At 35.6% G+C, this 18,500-nt stretch overlaps 2 protein-coding genes and 1 long non-coding RNA gene across 3 annotated transcripts in view; 1 reads left to right on the top strand and 2 right to left on the bottom strand.

Annotated features, from left to right (window-relative positions):
* The window catches only part of LOC120162029, a 28,131-nt gene extending 16,863 nt beyond the window's left edge, over nucleotides 1-11,268 (bottom strand). Inside the window, exons 1-3 of the long non-coding RNA XR_005519524.1 lie at nucleotides 11,259-11,268; nucleotides 9,250-9,254; nucleotides 2,054-2,066 (exon numbers count right to left, since the gene is read on the bottom strand). This is a non-coding gene — a long non-coding RNA (uncharacterized LOC120162029). The remainder of the gene's footprint in view (nucleotides 1-2,053; nucleotides 2,067-9,249; nucleotides 9,255-11,258) is intronic.
* Nucleotides 11,269-11,656: 388 nt separating this feature from the next.
* On the top strand, nucleotides 11,657-12,258 carry LOC120162027 (protein METHYLENE BLUE SENSITIVITY 1-like). The gene has a single exon (XM_039172216.1). It carries the CDS (start codon nucleotides 11,750-11,752, stop codon nucleotides 12,062-12,064), a length of 315 nt encoding a protein of 104 aa, XP_039028147.1. The 5' UTR covers nucleotides 11,657-11,749; the 3' UTR covers nucleotides 12,065-12,258.
* Nucleotides 12,259-13,870: 1,612 nt separating this feature from the next.
* Nucleotides 13,871-15,840, bottom strand: LOC120162026 (tyrosine-protein phosphatase DSP3-like). The gene is made up of 5 exons (XM_039172215.1): nucleotides 15,494-15,840; nucleotides 15,140-15,233; nucleotides 14,672-14,729; nucleotides 14,538-14,581; nucleotides 13,871-14,143 (listed from the first exon to the last, which is right to left on the bottom strand). The coding sequence occupies exons 1-5, from the start codon at nucleotides 15,640-15,642 to the stop codon at nucleotides 13,886-13,888; spliced, it is 603 nt and encodes a 200-aa protein (XP_039028146.1). The 5' UTR covers nucleotides 15,643-15,840; the 3' UTR covers nucleotides 13,871-13,885.
* Nucleotides 15,841-18,500: the final 2,660 nt, after the last annotated feature.

Below are 18,500 nucleotides of genomic sequence, written 5' to 3'. Positions count from 1 at the left end.
GGTATACAAGATAGAGTCACAAGGATAGCCCTTGTAGACAAAGTAACCGACGTGAATCCCGAAGAGAAAATCTTATTCGATGATCTAAAGGAAATTGAATCAAAGCGAAGCTTGAGGCTACTTTTACCGTATTTATTCACAATCTTCACCTTCTTATTTTTACTTTAATTACTTTTATTTAATCACTTTATTATCTTTACTAAAATCCCCACATTTTTACTGTTTCACGCCTGGCATAAATAATTCAGACAGAAATTTATAATTTTCTAAGTCCCTGTGGAATCGACCCTTACTTCTCTTTGCTACGCATTTCCTTAATTTATTGATTGAGAATAAGGAATTATTTTGACATCCGAAATGACAGTTGTCAAATTGGCGCCGTTGCCGGGGACTTCGCCAAAGTTACTAATTTTTGTTTGTTTTTTATTTATGACCAGGACTAATCCGGGCACATTAGTGAAGTACAACCCGGAGATCGAAGCTGAAGCTAGGAGACTCCACGCACAGACACTTCGGGAAAGAAGGAGACAGAAATCAAATCCAGAAGAAGAATTAAATTCAGGTAATACAAATCCGATGGCCGAACCTACTATTCGGGAGTTAGCCGCGGCACCCACTGAACAAGGGCCTATGTGCATTGATCTTCCCCAAGGCGAAACTCCATACCAATTGAAAACTGGCCTTATTCATCTCCTCCTTACATTCCGCGGATTGCCAAACGAGGATCCACACAAATATCTCAAAGAATTTCACATGGTCTGCTCTAGCATGACACCACAGGGAGTAACCGAGGACCAAATAAAACTTAGAGCTTTCCCTTTTTCCTTAGCCGACTCGGCTAAGGAGTGGTTATTTTATCTTCCTCCTAATTCTGTTACTACATGGGCTAATATGACTCGTCTTTTTCTTGACAGGTTTTTCCCTGCGGAAAAAGTAAGTGAACTACGAAAGAGAATACTTGGAATCAAGCAACTTGATGGAGAGTCGCTCTACGACTACTGGGAGCGGTTTAAGAAGTTGTGTTCTAGTTGCCCACAACATGGGCTAACCGAACAAACACTCATTCAATAATTCTATGAAGGATTATCTCCCCTGGAAATGAAGATGATCGATGCTGCTAGCGGTGGAGCCTTGGTGAATATGACTCCTACCGAGGCTAGAGACTTAATATCGATGATGGCTGTAAATTCCCAACAGTTCCGCGCAAATAATGAACCTTCTCGAAGTGTTCATGAGATAAGTTCATCTTCCTTGGAAAGTAAAATAGATAAGTTAACTGAAGTCGTAAACTCTCTTGTTGCAGGAAAGACAGGACAAAACCGATTATGTGGAATATGTGCACTACCTGATCATCCAACAGACGGTTGTCCACTAATTCAAGACGATGCAACAACTCAAGTCAACGTAGTAGGAAACTTCCCGGGACCTCCCAAAAAAGCTTATAATCCTTACGGTAATACATACAACCCAGGATGGAGGGATCATCCGAACTTCAGTTATGCGCAGAACCCGAGACCGAATCAAGGCTATCAAGCGAGACCTTCACCACAACAACAGCCGTAGAAGACATCACTAGAATCGATTGTCGAAAGGTTAGCACTATCCCAGGAGAAATTCCAGACCCGAACTGAAGCCCACTTCCAAGAGATGGACAAGAAATTGAGCCAACTGGCTCAAACCGTTGGGAGATTAGAGTCACAAGGTAAACTTCCGTCTCAAACTGAAGTGAATCCGAGGGAAAACGTTAGCGCCATCACCCTTCGGAGTGGTACAGTAGTAGCGCCACCTATCCCATCGGACCAAGCAGTCCAAAAAGAAAAGAAGACAAATGACGCAGGATCCCAGAATAAGAATGAAGAAGAACAAGTGGACGATCCGACGCCATCTCCTTATGACGTGCCACCTCCTTTTCCATCAAGGTTAGTTAAAAAGGATAAAAAACCGAAGAAAAGGAAATATTAGACGTACTTCAGAAAGTGGAGGTTAATATACCTCTACTTGAGGTTATCCGAAAAGTTCCAAGGTATGCCCGATTTTTGAAGGATCTCTGTACGACAAAGATGAAGCTTACCGGAGTCGAGAAAGTAAGCTTAAGAGCGAACGTCTCAGCCGTTTTCCAACGAAAGTTACCACCCAAACTGAAGGACCAAGGTATTTTTGCAATCCCTTGTAAAATTGGTAAGGTTGAGATTAAACGTGTTATGTGTGACCTTGGTGCATCAATTAATGTAATGCCTCTATCTGTCTATAAAATGGTCACTAACGATCCTTTGAAGGATACAAAGATTTCGATACAGCTTGCCGATAGATCAGTAATATATCCTGAAGGACTCTTGGAGAATGTATTGGTGGAAGTAAACGACTTGATATTTCCCGCCGATTTTTATATAATCGATATGGAGAATGAACGCAAGAACACATCGTCCGATATTCTTTTGGGGCGCCCTTTCCTAAGCACTGCACACACAAAAATTGACGTGAAAAGCGGAATTTTAACTATGGAGTTTGACAGTGAGATCGTTAAATTTGACGTATATAAGGCAATGAGATATCCTGATAAAGTGGAAAGTTTAAATTATGTCGACTCAATTGATCCTTTGGCTGACGAATTTTTAAAGACTAATTTCTCTTTTGATATATGCAGAGAGCTGGAGAGTCATGATGAGAACGTGAATTATGATCATACAGAATTGAATTTGATTTCTTCTAAAATCTTACATTCTGTTCTGCAGGCACCCGAAGTTAAACTTAAACAGTTGCCTGACCACTTGAAATACGCCTTCCTCGGACCAAACAACACTCTGCCAGTAATCATATCAAAAGGGTTATCCGATGAGGAGGAAAAAGACTTGATCACGTTTTTGCGCCAAAACAAAGGGGCTATAGGATGGACCATCGCTGACATAAAAGGTTTGAGTCCATATACTTGTATGCACAAAATTAAAACCGAAGAAGGCGCAAAACCAACACGTGAGGGTCAACGCCGGTTGAATCCACCAATGATGGAAGTGGTAAAAAAGGAGATACAAAAACTCCTAGATGCATATATTATATATCCAATTTCGGATAACAAGTGGGTAAGTCCGGTACATGTAGTTCCTAAAAAAATTGGAGTTACTGTGGTTGAAAATTCTGAAGGAGAACTTATACCAACACGAGTTCAAAATGGGTGGAGAGTCTGCATCGATTACAGGAAGTTGAATTCGTTAACTCGGAAAGACCATTTTCCTCTTCCATTTATAGATCAAATGATAGAACGATTAGCCGGTAAATCTCATTATTGTTGTCTTGATGGATTTTCAGGTTTCTTTCAAATTCCAGTAGCACCTGAAGATCAAGAAAAAACGACATTCACATGCCCCTTCGGTACCTTTGCCTACCGACGTATGCCTTTCGGACTTTGCAATGCACCTGCCACATTCTAAAGGTGTATGATTAGTATTGTTTCTGATTTTGTTGAGAAAGGTATTGAGGTCTTCATGGACGACTTCACTGTTTACGGTAATTCATTCAAGGAATGTCTATTAAATTTGAAAAATGTGTTGCGTCGGTGCCTAGAATTTAACCTTGTTTTGAATTATGAAAAGTGTCACTTTATGGTTCATAAAGGTTTGATTCTAGGACATATTGTTTCGTCCAAAGGTATTGCGGTAGATAAGGCGAAAACGAATATCATACGTTCACTTCCTTACCCCACTTCGGTGAGGGAAATTCGTTCTTTCCTTGGTCATGCAAGTTTTTACCGTAGATTCATTAAGGACTTCTCTAAAGTGGCACAACCATTGTGCGAGCTATTACAGAAGGATAAAATCTTCAATTTCGACCAAAAATGCCAACAATCGTTCGACGTATTGAAGGAAAAGTTAGTGTCGGCACCCATAGTCCAATCGCCAAATTGGGACTTTCCCTTCGAGGTTATGTATGATGCTTCGGATGGAAGCGTTGGGGTTGTGCTCGGACAAAGATTGAGAAAGAACCTCACATTATCGCTTATGCATCTCGCACCTTGGATTTCGCACAACAGAATTATTCAACAACCGAAAAAGAATTACTTGCCATTATTTTTGCATTAGATAAATTTCGATCATATCTTCTTGGCACTAAAGTTATTGTTTTCTCCGATCATGCAGCCTTGAAGTACTTGCTCAGCAAAAAGGAGGCGAAACCATGACTGATCCATTGGATCTTGCTCCTCCAAGAGTTTGATTTGGAAATCAAGGACAAGAAAGGATGTGAGAACTTAGTAGCCGATCACTTAAGCCGGTTTCCAATCACTGCGGTTGATTCTCCCATTCGTGAAGAATTCCCGGAGGAAATCTTGATGATGACGCAAACATCAATACCTTGGTTCGCAGATATAGTTAATTACTTGGCTACAGGGAAGGTACCATCTGATTTAACGAGAGCCAAAGTAAACCGCGTTAAGAGAGAATCTCGTTTCTTCATTTGGAATGATCCATATCTTTGGAAGCATTGTTCAGACCAGGTAATTCGTCGATGTGTTCTTGAAAGCGAGGTAAGCTCAATCTTAAATTTTTGTCATTCTTATTCGTGTGGTGGACACTTTGGACCGAAACGAACTGCTCATAAAGTCTTGGAATGCGGATTCTTTTGGCCTCATATTTTCCGTGATACCTACTTGTTCTGCAAAATTTGTGATAATTGTCAACGTGTAGGTAATTTGAGTCGAAGAAACGAAATGCCCCTTGATCCTATACATATATGTGAAATATTCGATGTTTGGGGACTTGACTATATGGGTCCATTTGTTTCTTCTTTTGGCAATTGTTATATAATTCTTGCGGTTGATTATGTTTCGAAGTGGGTGGAGGCTAAGGCCACTCGCAACAACGATGCTAAAACTACTGTTCAATTTCTAAAGAATTGTATTTTTTCCAGGTTTGGTACACCGAGAGCGATAATAAGCGATCGTGGCACACACTTCATCAATCGAGTAATTGATGTGCTTATGAGGAAGCATGGAGTGAATCATAGAATTGCCACGGCTTATCATCCGCAAACGAACAGACAAGCAGAAGTTTCAAACCGAGAAATCAAGATGATTCTTGAGAAAATAGTTAAGCCAAATCGCAAGGATTGGAGCTTGAAATTGATTGACGCTCTGTGGGCTTATCGGACTGCATACAAAGGACCTATTGGCATGTCACCATACGGCCTTGTGTTCGGTAAGCCGTGCCATTTACCCGTCGAGTTAGAACATGAGGCGTATTGGGCCGTAAAACAGTGCAATATGGAGCTAGAAGCGGTTGACGAAACACGGAAGTTACATATACAAGAGCTTGAGGAAATTCGGAGAGATGCTTACGACAACGCAAAAATATATAAGGACAAAACAAAAGAATTTCATGATCGAAAAATTGTTTCTAAATCTTTTTCTATCGGGCAAAAAGCTCTTCTTTTTAACTCAAAATTAAAACTTTTTTGCAGGTAAACTTCGGTCAAAATGGAACGGACCTTATACAGTAACTGGAATATTTCCTCATGGCGCAGTCGAAATTGAAGATAATTCGGGCACTCGGCTTAAAGTCAATGGACACATGGTTAAGCCATATTATGCGAATAGCGAAGTTTGCTTAATTGAAGATCTCAACTTGGAAGAACCTGTAGTCTGAATCAGGTCGTCGAGCTAACGACGTTAAACAAAAGCGCTTCATGGGAGGCAACCCATTGTTTTCAATTCCGTTATATTTTTATTTTTATTTTTTCTTTTATTTTTTTTCTGATTAAGTATATTTTATTTAATTTTGCAAGAATTTCAAACTTAAACAACGAAGAATTGAGAGATTATCGTCCGAACAATGCTAAATTCTACCCCCTAGGAGCATGTAACGGTGCACGTTAGCACACTTCTAAGGAGACCGGTCGACCGTAAATCCGGGGAGTACTATGTTCCTTCTCTTGCACTTTAATTTTTCGTTTTGAGGCAAAACGCTTTAAGTGAGGGGGAGTAGAGTGTAGGATTGAGTTTCCTTTCGCTTATCTTTATGCTTTGAATCTAATATGTGTTGGTTGAATTGGTCGGAAATTTCATTAATTATCTTTGTCTTGTTGAAATTTTTTGGAATGCTATGCTTGCTTGGGAACACATAATTGTTTAGGTTAGGATATTCTTGATAGCGAATAGCATGAATTGTGATAAGTTGGTATTTTTGTGATATTTCATGACTTTGTTGGTTGAAATGTGATTAGCTCAATGCATGAAACAATTTGGTGAGATTTGAGCCTTTACGAGCATATCATTTTCGCTCTCATTTTGTTTGATTGAGTGTGTCGAATTTGGCATTGGTATTCTAGAACCTGCATGTTAAATACTGTCGAGATTACACATGAACATGATGCTTAAAAATGATTTGGGCACCTTAGGATTAACCATTCCGTTTCCCCACTAAATAGCCTACCCATGCATATTTTCCCTTAGTTAAACACTTTTGAGCCTATTCTCGCTTCTTTGTTTTCACCATATTCATAAACCCGAGCCTTTTTATTTTATCCCTCTTTTCTACCTTTTTCAGGGCAAGTGAATAATTTTTACCATTGTATTCTCCATCGAAAAAATGTTGAATGAAAAAAAGAAAAAAAAAGCAGCTGTTCAAAAAAAAAGAGACTGTTCGAAAGAAAAAAAGAACACAAAAAAAGACGTGAAAAAAAATGCAAGACAAAACAACAAAATTGTGAAAAATGCATTTCGATAAGAAATTTGTTGTTTGATATTTTGTTTTTTTATCTTGTTGTGCTTAATGTTTTGATGGAGTTGAGATTATTATTTGTTAGTTCCTTGCCTTGAACATTTAGCCTTATGTTTAGCCTTTTCCCCACCTTTACCTAAGCCCCGTTACAACCAATAAAAGACCCTTTGATTTATGCATCTTGTTCTTATTAGTAGTGGAGATTTGATTTACTTACAGGCTTATGGTAATACTGTGTAAATTCTGACATTGAGCGTTTCTTTACCCCAAACACATGGAGTGATTTGAGTGAATCCCAGTAAGGTATTGAGTTATGAGCATTGAAATTAATGAATGAATGGATATTACAATTGCACTTGACTTGTTCTAATTGGTGATGTTCAATTGATTGATTTCTTGACTTGAATAGTTATTGTGGTCTCTACCTTGCTTCCCTAAATGTGAAACTTGAGAAAGAACGTTTAATGAAGTTTTTGACTGATTTGGTTAATCATACTTGAGGACAAGCATGAGATAAGTGAGGGGGAATTTGATGAGTGTTCAGAATAGTTAATATTTGCTCGTTATTTCTTCGGTTTTGTGGATTTATTGCTGTTGATTTGGTCGTGTTGTGCTTGTTTTCGTACAGGTCATTGTTTTCCAGAATTTGTGACAAAATGGGCGAATTCTACATTTTTTTATTATTTGGTCACGGCTGGAGACATGGACACGACTCTGGGCATGACGCGGTATGACGTGGCAGTTTCTAGAATGTCCAGTCAGCAGCGGTTTCTAGAAGACTTCTTCCGCACGCCTTCTGGAAGATTGACGAGTAGAGTTGCATTAGGAGACTAGTTTAAGTTTGAATTTAAATTTAAAAACAATTATCTTTTGTATTATTTTATTATTTTCTTTGCTTATCCTTTAGGCTTTGAGAGGCTATAAATACCCACTTGGGGTAAGCCTAAAATCATCATTCAGAATACATTCTTCTTTTCTCTCTAGTTTTTATAAAAGTTTTCTCTTTTCCTTTTCAAGTTCTTTTTATTTTTCTTTATTTTCAAGTTTTATTTTTATGCTAAGTATGACTTTTGTCATGATTAGCTAAACTTTTCATAAGCCGAGAGCTGTCGCGATGATTCAATTCCAACGGGAGAATTGAAACGGTCCCTTAATATCTTCGAAATCTCTCTCTCAATCTCTGCGCTTATTTTTCAAAATCAAAACAGTTTTCAAAATCGAAGATTGACTTTGGTCAAGAAGTTGTTGCAATTAAACGTGTGGGAGGAAGATTCGACTTATAGAAAGCAATTCGACTTCCTGGGAACACACTTGGCGAGATAGCTTCGCCAAGAGGGAATTGAGATCGGAATTGACGGTTATAGAAACAACAATTCGAGTCGGTCGCCACGAACTTAAACGGTATTTGATCTACGAAAATAGATGTTGTTAGAATCAACTACCGAAGCCGGAATCAAAGATTGCCTTGGGTATTCGGTATACAAGATAGAGTCACAAGGATAGCCCTTGTAGACAAAGTAACCGACGTGAATCCCGAAGAGAAAATCTTATTCGATGATCTAAAGGAAATTGAATCAAAGCGAAGCTTGAGGCTACTTTTACCGTATTTATTCACAATCTTCACCTTCTTATTTTTACTTTAATTACTTTTATTTAATCACTTTATTATCTTTACTAAAATCCCCCTATTTTTACTGTTTCACGCCTGGCATAAATAATTCAGACAGAAATTTATAATTTTCTAAGTCCTTGTGGAATCGACCCTTACTTCTCTTTGCTACGCATTTCCTTAATTTATTGATTGAGAATAAGGAATTATTTTGACATCCGAAATGACAGTTGTCACGTTGCGATTCTGGGAACTGATTTGCGATTCTGGAGATCGCGTTGCGATTTTTATTTCGCATTGCGATTTTGTTGGTCATTTTGGCAAATCCAAAAAAAGTTGGTTAAAATCGTATATTATAAGGAATTTTTTGTCACTGAGGTTATTTTCTCTTTCTTATATTAATTATTTGATCCGTATTCAGTTACAAAATTTCTACCACATTCATATCGAGTGTATAAATTATTTAACTCCACAAAAGTGACCAACTTTATCTTATTTATGCATTTACCAATATCAACATGTTCCATAAAGCATAAAGAGGTAGTAAAGTATTACCTCAATTTTTGTGTCATACCGATCGACCATAAAAATTTTATTCGAACGCCCTCGACCTTGAAATCAATTTTCAATATTTTCCTCACGGTTCAGGCCATCAAAATTACTAACTGTATCCAAATACTTTCCCTCGCCATAAAGATAGCTTATTAAAAATCCTTTCTGAAATAGAGGGACATAACTGACAAAATTAAGAACTCAAAGGGCCAATTTAATACTAGTTACCAATGCAAGTGACCGAAATAATCTAGTTCGAACCATTAGACAATATTCATAATTATATAGAAAATAGAAGACAAGGTTGATATCTTACCAAACTTGGATGACTTTTGTTGTGATTTACCCTTCATCCTTTATTAAATTTTTCCTACAACCCACGTGCTCTCTCTAACCTTCATACTTTTCTTATTTTCTAATTTCTTTCACGCTTAATAAACCTCACCAGTGTGCTATAGCAGAATTATACTCATTTCTAACAAGCTTATCCCCATTTGGCATGAAGCTCCAGGACGAGGCGTTCTTCATGGGGAGTCATCTTCCCCCTTTTGAGACCAGGGTGCAAGTAATTAACCCATCGTAACCTGCAACTTTTCCCGGTTCGATTCAAACCTACAACAAACTCATGTGGTTAAAGAAAAAAGGGTCATTCCCAAAAACCTGCCAATCTTCCGGATAATCCTACCTATTTCATTGTCTCCCGCCAGACCTTCAAACCTGAAACTTTTGCTATAAAATCCCATCGCCAGTCTCCAAACAAATGAACAAAGTTCACCAGTAGGACGTCTTCTTGTTCGATCCACGGACCTTTTCGGACTTCATCTTGCACCATTTTCATTCTCTCTTGGATTCTTCCTGGAAAAAGGTATTTAAGTTCAACAAATTGCTGCTAGTTCATGGAGACATAGGCGTACACTAGTCAAATATATATATATATATATATAGTATTAAGCTACTTGTTGTGAAGAGGCGTTAATTGTCTCATTACTGGTGTACACTAATAAACATGATGATATTATTGCAAATAGTTTAATGGTGTAATGCGCGCATGCCATTTGTGATAACAACTTTATGCATCTGATGTCAGCCAATATAACTAAATAATTTAAGTGATAGATTGATCTGTTAATGAAATTCTCAAGACGTTGTTACTCCAAAGTGAATGCATTGGAAGCAATGGATTCCAGGCAAGTCCATTATCATTAATTTAATCTCATCACACCCAACAATTTGTCCACTTCTACCTACTCTATCATCCTCATTCACTATTTTCTTTTAAAATTAAAATTCCCCTTACTAAAAAAAATATCTTTTATTGAGGGCCCTCAATTTTGTCCACTTTTACCTAAATTGGGGAGTGACAAAGAGCATCCTCAACAACTGTTGTAACTGATCTTTCTGACCCACCATCAACTGCACAAGGGAAATCTGTTAGCGCATTTGACTCTGCTGATACTCCAGAGTTTTCATGAACACTTGCTAGTCATGATGATGATAGGGCTACCCAGGGAAGTATGTCACTCTGTGATGATGCAACTAATGATGATGAGTCCGAGTCAAAAACAAGGTATCAAAGCTTTTTATGTTGTTAAATCATCATAGTTTGTTTTGCTTCGTCATATCTGTGTCGTTTTTTTTTACAAATCGTACTACAAGTATGTGATCATATATGATCTTTCAATTTTATACATAGAAATTAAATATTACAGGCTAAAAATGGTTGTACCTACTGCTTTGTGCATGATTGTTCAATTCGTTTTTTGCTGTATTATCTATTGTCTTTTATTATTTAATTTGTATAGCCCAAAACTATTACTCAAAAGAATATAATATTGTTGGATAAATTGAAGTATTAAGTATTGGATTTGTTTTATAGAGATTATTTGATATGTTATTGAAAATTAAAATAGATAGTGTACATAATTATATTTTTATTACAGTAAACATTGAATTTGCCAATAAATTTTTGTTTAATGTCAAAAGTTTTGAAAGTACGAACCAAACGATCTCCATAGTTAAAGAATTATTATTATTTCTTGAGGTTTCGGGTTTGATCATCACGTATACATGAATATAAATGTATAATGTCATATGGTTGAACACATAATAACTTGTATTTATCTCATACTAATAAATAAAGTTTTGAAAAATCTCACTATATTTTAAATAAATAGTTTACTTTAAATAATTATTCACTTTAAAATTCAACCCTATAACATAATAACATTTTATAAATGCTCGGTGACTTTGAATAAAAACTAAATAGAGTGATCTAAATATTTCAATCAATATAACACATTAATATTAAATTAACCTTCAATTTTATAAGTGTTAGAATTAAATTTTAATAAAATACAAGACAAACTCGATTACAACAAAGTAAATTATACGCTTAGTATCATGATTATCACTTTTGTTTTATTTTTGATTATTTAATTATTATTATTTTTAAAATTATACTTAACGTTACGTTTTGATTCAAATTTTAATAGAACTATCGACGTGATATTTTTTAAAAAAATTAATGATAATATGACATTAACTTATTGATATGTCAATATCACAATTAATCTTTTAATGATGTGATTAAAATGAATTAAAATATAATATTAAATACAATTTAAAAATAATTTTTAAATTAAAATAAAAAATAACTAAATCATTAAACACAAAAAAAAATTGAGATATTAATGTGCAATTTATAAAATAGGAGTATATTAGTTCCTCTACTCCTCTCCCTCACCGTAACATATTATGCCCTTAGCCATCAAGCATATATCTACAAAAGAAAAAGGAAAAAGAAGGGACTAGGGAAAAAGAAAACCAGAGAGTCCATTGATTATCAACGCTCAAGGTTTCTGTATTTGTTTTTCAATCGATCATGACGGGCAAAGCCAAGCCGAAGAAGCACACAGCCAAGGAAATCGCAGCCAAGATTGATGCCGCCACAACCAACCGAGGAGGCGGTAAGGCCGGAATAGCTGACCGTTCGGGGGTGGAGAAGGGTGGACATGCCAAGTTCGAGTGTCCCCATTGCAAAGTAACAGCCCCTGGTGTGAAGTCGATGCAGATTCACCATGAATCCAAGCACCCTAAGATTCCCTTTGAAGAATCAAAGCTTGTGGATCTTCATGCTACTCATGTCGCTGAGTCTTCCAAGCCTCGTCCCGGTGTTAGGGGTAGCTTGAAGAAGTGAAATTTATTAATAAAACTAGACGTCTTCTTTAACATTTCGTGCTATTGGGTTGTTCTGGAATCTGGGTCTGTTTTCTTTAGTACTAGGTTTGGATAAAAAAAAAAGGTTGGATTAGCTTTGCAAGGCCCCTCCCTTGACTATGTTATACCTTTATTTAATTCTGATGAAATGTTTGTGGATATGGGTTTTTGTCATGCATTAACTTATTTCTTAGAAACCTAAATAGCAACTAGATTTAGTTTCTTTAGCTAGTCCATAGAGAGTATAACAGCTTGAATGAGAACTTTACACGTTGAAACGCTTGGATATTTCAATCCAAGAGATTACTGATTAGGAGGGTGAAAGAGGGTGTTTCCTTGATGCCTCTGTTGCATTAATTTATGTATGTGCTTGCCTTGTAGTGCATCCTTTATGTCGAAGATTTGTGTCATCTGGTTAACTTATTTTGGGTTACGAATACTGAACAATGCATCTAGTTACTGTTTTTTGGGGGTTCATTTATATACAAATGGATCCAAGAGTTAATAATGCTGCTGCTGGGTAAAGCTTCATTTTTGGTAACCTTAAATCGGTCTTCATTGCTTAGTTTTATGTAATATTTGAATGTGATCAGTCTTGTGCAGTACCAAATGTTATGTTACTGCTCAAGTTGGGATTGAATTAGTAACCGAGTGTGAAAATGTTATAATCGAGAGGCGATGTGTTGTTATTCGAGTTGGCTGCTGGTTAGATGAAAGCTTCCATTCAATAAGCTTACACTGTTCTGCATCCCTTTATATACTGAATATGTTATAATCGTGTCTGATATTAGAATGTGATTGATCTTATCCTGCAAATTTGATGTTGTAAGGTGATATGTTGTTGATGATCAGGAAGATTATTTTTTTAACTGAAACATTTATGAAGTCTCCATTAAAAATCAATGCATCATGAGGACCAACAAAGGCAGGCACAATATACACAGTAAATATATGCTTTAAAGGAGACATCAACCAGATACGAAAATGCGAAAATGCTCTTCTTTTATTATTAACATAGATTGGAGATCTCTACATTACAAATAAGCACCCCCCCCCCTCTCTCCTACCATTGCCCTAACAAATCGACTACTACCCTTGTGAAAGCATGGGCGTCTCCCATACATTAAAAAAACACACCAAAATGTAGCTATGTAGCAATGGATCAGTTGAGAACACTTTCGGAATGTAAGGGCCTGACCCAATCCCCAACATATGCGATCATTGCTTCTTGGCAGGCTGGTTCGAGGCAGCTATGTGTACCTAATCACATCAGAAACACCAGCTGGAGAGGTCAAGCAAGGCGAGCATGGCAGGACTAGAAGAGCGCCCAATTTGACAAGGACACAGGAATGTATCATTGCTTCTTGGCAGGCTGGTTTGGGATAGCTGCATGTATCTAATTACATCAGAAACACCAGCTGGAGAGGTCGAGCAAGCAACAATCGACCCTTGGTGCAAGCAGAGCAGTAAAATTCTCAGGCTGTCATGCATGAATCATCAGGGCATCATTTGTCAGTACCATATATGCGGCTCAAAAGAGGTAGTTTTTTTAAATAGAAGATTATTTACAGAAGCCCCAATTAACCTTTGTTTGTTTATAGTCTTTTTTAAATTTTTATTGATTTAAAATAAAAAAGAAAAACTAATTTAAATTTTGAATAATTGAATAAAGTATACTTGAAAAACTAAGGTACTTTACACAATTTCTATAAGCTGTATAAATAGCAACTGGAAAACTGATCTTTGAGAAACCTATATCTCTAACACAATCAAACAGTTTACAAGCAATGAAGTTTGCAATCTAAGCAGACGCTACTCGGGGCTTTTGTACATTGTCTTCTCTGTACAGCAGCCGCCTCTTTTTTGAACCATATCCATGGTATTGGTAAATTAGGCTGTGAAGACACTGCCTCAGACACACGACATCAAACGTTTCAATAAATCTCATATCAGTAGGTCGGGATTTGATGCCAGCAAAATGTTGGTACTCCTCAAATACAGATGACAAGCACCAATTCTGCAATTTCCTCAAGCAACCAACAAGACTACCAGTCCGATGCTGCATTAAAGATAAAAAGGTTAGAGTTGCCATAATTTTTATTAAAGAAAAATGAAACCAGCCCCATCGATGTCACTGGCAAAAATCGAGCACTTATCACCTGAAAACTACGAGCCAACTGAGTTCTTATATCCAAATAGAATTTGCATAACTTCTTATGTCTAGACAAAACCGACCCAACACAGCACCGAAATGACATATAATTCGTTCCATGTAGCTTTCATTAAATTCAACTTACGAGTCATATATACATATGGATCAAATATCTTACCAGCCAACCTAAACCCTCAAGGAGAACTCGATTCCCAACCACACAAATGTACCGTATAACCAATATTTATTTTATCAAGCTAAGCTAATATTTCTAGAATAATAGCTGAATTTAGACTATTACCTTTCCGCGCTTGCAGTGGATCAAAACAGGATGATTTCTCACATCTGTGAAGAAACAAAGTGGCAAAGGTAAACTCTGGGTACGAGACAAAGATGAAACGAAAGAGTAAATTCGAATGTTTATGAATTCCATACCGATTAAGATCTTGAGAGCTCCCCTGATGGCATCCTTAAGAGTAGCAGCTGAAGGCTCCTGAAAAAAAACGAAAAAAGCAACAGTAAGCTATTGGGAATCAAAAGCACAATTAATGACAGAAATGTCATATCCATGCTTTTAAGATGAATATATTAATTTCGAATCCTTTATGATTTGTTCTTATTCCGTATTCAAGATTCTTCTTCATCAGCAGCTTTCTGCAATTTATATCATCACCTACTGAGTCCAAGAACTAAAGAATTCCATTCTTGACCAAATTCCAAATGATTGGATAGTCAATGGTGATCCAAAAGTCTCGTCAAAATTTTAACAACTCTTCAAAACTCCTTGAAAAAAATCTTTATTAGACTGGCAACTGATTCAAAGATGAAAACGACTTAAATTCAATAAGTGTATACCAACAGTGATTAACTTAAAACTCTGGCATATAAGCATGGGGGCAATACCGTTTTCCCTTCAATCCCGAACTGGAAAAGCGTGATATTATGAGTTCGAAGAAACTCCATATTCTCCTCAGGGTATGGCCCCGGACACAAATATCTACAAAATTGAAAGGTAAAAAAAAAGATAGATAGTTTTCTCTTAATTTCCTAAGAAACCAAACAGTCAATAATCTAACGGAAAAAAGTTGTAAAAAGAAATCTTAATTATCAAGAAAACCGATGACACTAATGAGGAGAATCAAGCTTCCAAAAAATCTTTAAAAACAAGGAAGAGAAACAAATCACCAATGCGACGAAAAGAAAAAACACTGTATCAATGCAACTGAAAATCAAAATAAAGAAAGAAGAAGAAGTTACATGATGGATCGGAGGTTTAGGGTCTCCAAGAAGGAAAAATTGGCGGGTCGAGGGCAACTAGATCTGTAAATCCCTTCATTCACCGTGGAAAAATTGGATGGCGACTCTATTTCGATGTCTCCATAGTCTTCTTCCACAATGCACCCCATCCTTCTGATTCAATGAAAGAAAGAAAAAAGAGAGATCAAGAGCAATGAGCAACTGTTTACGGCTGCTTTTAAAAGAGAATTAAGAGAGGGTTTTTAGTTTCTTTGAAAACAATGAAAACGGCATAGCATCAGTTATCTGTTAGGATTCCAGTTCTTGTAACGAAACTCCTCTTTCTGTGAGGGAATGAGTTTAGAAAACCGGGACTGGTATTTGTGGTTTATCCTTTATTGTTCTTGTTCTTTCTCTTTAATAAAACTCTTTTATTTTATCTATATAAAATAAATAAATAAATAAACTGTATAAAGTTAAAATAAATTAACTTTTTTAATTTAAAATAATATTTTATTTCGATACATAAAAGTATATATATATATATAATCTCTATTTAAAAATAGAATAGTTGAGAGATTGTGGTATTCAATTTTTAAAAATATATATAAAAAGAGAGGTAAAACTGGGAAAACGAAGACAGCGTGAATGTGGGCAATTAGATTTAGATTTGGAGAGAGGTATTTAAGATTTCAATTAGACTCGGATTTGGATTTTTGTGAAGTTCCTTTAAATGACACCCACACGTGGTAATCTTTTCCAGTTTTATAATTCCTGCGGATCGTGGGATAAGGAGGAAATTTAAAAGTTATTATTATATTTTTCACCAAACTCAGAATTCATTTTTTTTTTCCTAGAGCGAAAAAGGAACACCCACCGCCACATGGGTGGAAACGATAAGTTAATTAAATGTTTTAGATGTTTGATAAAGTAAACAAATTAAGAATTAAATTTAAATTATAAAATTTATTTGATATATTATTTAAAACAATAAAATATATCTGATATATTATTTAAATTTTAGAATTAATCGATCAATTTTAAAAACGTTTCAACAATAATAGCTATACTAATTAAATTAATAAGAAGAACATAAAATTGATGAATTTATCGTTAGTGGAATAATTGGTCAAAAGGAGGGTTCGGATTCCATTGAAGACTTCAATAAAATTAAGATAAGTCTAATTTGTCTATCATGTGAAAATGGGGGACACGAAATCAATAATTTCCTATGGTGGACTAGTTTTGCATTATGATTCTTCATAAAAACTACACTCCCTTTTTAGGGCATGGATTATAAATTTAATTTTTCAATTATGACATATGAGAAAGCTAACATTAAAATAGAAAAAATTACTGATATGAGTTAATTTAATTAAATAAGTATTTATTTATTCATTTTACAGTCCAGCAATCGAGAATGCAGCAATATCAAGAGATGTAAAAAGGAGAAGTGGAAAATGGTTTGACCAATGAGGTACATTGGAGAGTCGATCAACAAAGGGCAATGATAATTGATAAAATAAGCAATAGCGGTTATATATGTTTCATTCAAAACAAAGTAGACTAGCAATAGATAAAGGTGCGCAGACTCCCCCAAAATTCCATTTCTTTGGGCAAAATGCAAGACAAGTCAAGCTAGGTTGGCAGCCACTTACTATTAAAACACCAATGAAAAAGGGCCCCAACAATATTTTTCGAAAAAAGCGATATTATTTCGACAATTATTTTTTTCGTAAATCTAATGTCTCGTATATTTTTATGTTTATATATGTGACAGATTCTTAGCCATCAGCTAAAAACATTCAACTATATTAAATAACAATCTTGTATATATATGATTTAATGAAGAGGCCAGATTTGACCCGTAATTTTATTTGTTTGTTTTCAATAATGTGAGAAAGTTACCTGTATCTTATTGGAAAGTAAGGTTCATGCGCGGCTACAAGGTTATTCCCATGCATGAATATTCAATTGGCTAAAAAAAAGCATGCACCGTCCCTTGTCTCTCATAGTTTTCCGAATCGGACCGATTAGCGAATCAACTATGCTATCGGTTCATTGGTTTAATCGGTCGAACCGATTCGATCGGTCGAAAGAACCAAACGACGTCATAATTATTTAAAAAATTAAATAAAAATACCAAAAATATTTAATAAAAAATAATTTTTATATCACAAGTTATATTCAAAGCAAATCATAACATATATAAGTTAAAAACCATAAAATCAAGTGAAACAAAATGATTCAAATTAACTACAACATAATATTTAAAGTAAAACATATTAAATAATAAATATAATTATATAACTATAATTAAAAATAAATTTGGGGCTAAAAATCATAACAAAATGATATTGTTTGGTTTAATTTTTTTTAAAAAACAATCCCACATGGCTAATAAACATAGAAGAGCATCCCAAAAATCTAAAGAGTAAAAATATGAGAACAAAACAATCTCACATGGCTAAGAAACATAGAAGAGCATCTTAACTAACTTATATAAATAATAGAGGTAATTTGACATTTAAAATCATGGAGCCTTTTGGTGAGCATTGAGTGAACTATTTTTTCACTTCAATCAAGCTTGAATTTTAGGCTTCAATCGAGCTTCTAATTTTTTTTAATTCAAGCATTTTCGAGTTCAAGTTTCAATATTATATTTCGAGTTCGAGTTGAACTTGATAATTTTTAGCTCGTGAGTTTGAGTCGAGTTGAGCTTACTTTTAAAGTTTTCAAGTTCGAGTCGAGCTTAGCAATACTCGAGTTCGACTTGGCTCGTTTAACAAACGACGTCGTTTGGTTTAATTTATTTAAAAAAAAAACAAAATTGGCAGTTTTTTCCGTTTTTCCGATTTTCAGTCGGTCCGGTTCGAACAGTTCAGCGGTTCCGGCCGATTCACTAGTAACGGTTCAACCGGTGTCGATTGAACCGGACTAGACAACGATTTCCGGTTAAATCGGTTGAATCGGCCGGTCCAGTCCTGTCCGATTTTCAAAACACTGTTATCTCTTTCATCCTCCATTT

Source organism: Hibiscus syriacus, unplaced genomic scaffold (assembly GCF_006381635.1).
Source record: "Hibiscus syriacus cultivar Baekdansim isolate YM2019G1 unplaced genomic scaffold, ASM638163v2 tig00111402_pilon, whole genome shotgun sequence".
NCBI lineage: Eukaryota > Viridiplantae > Streptophyta > Magnoliopsida > Malvales > Malvaceae > Hibiscus > Hibiscus syriacus.
The sequence above is the reverse complement of the archived record's forward strand: the minus strand, read 5'-3'. Positions and strand labels throughout refer to the sequence as shown.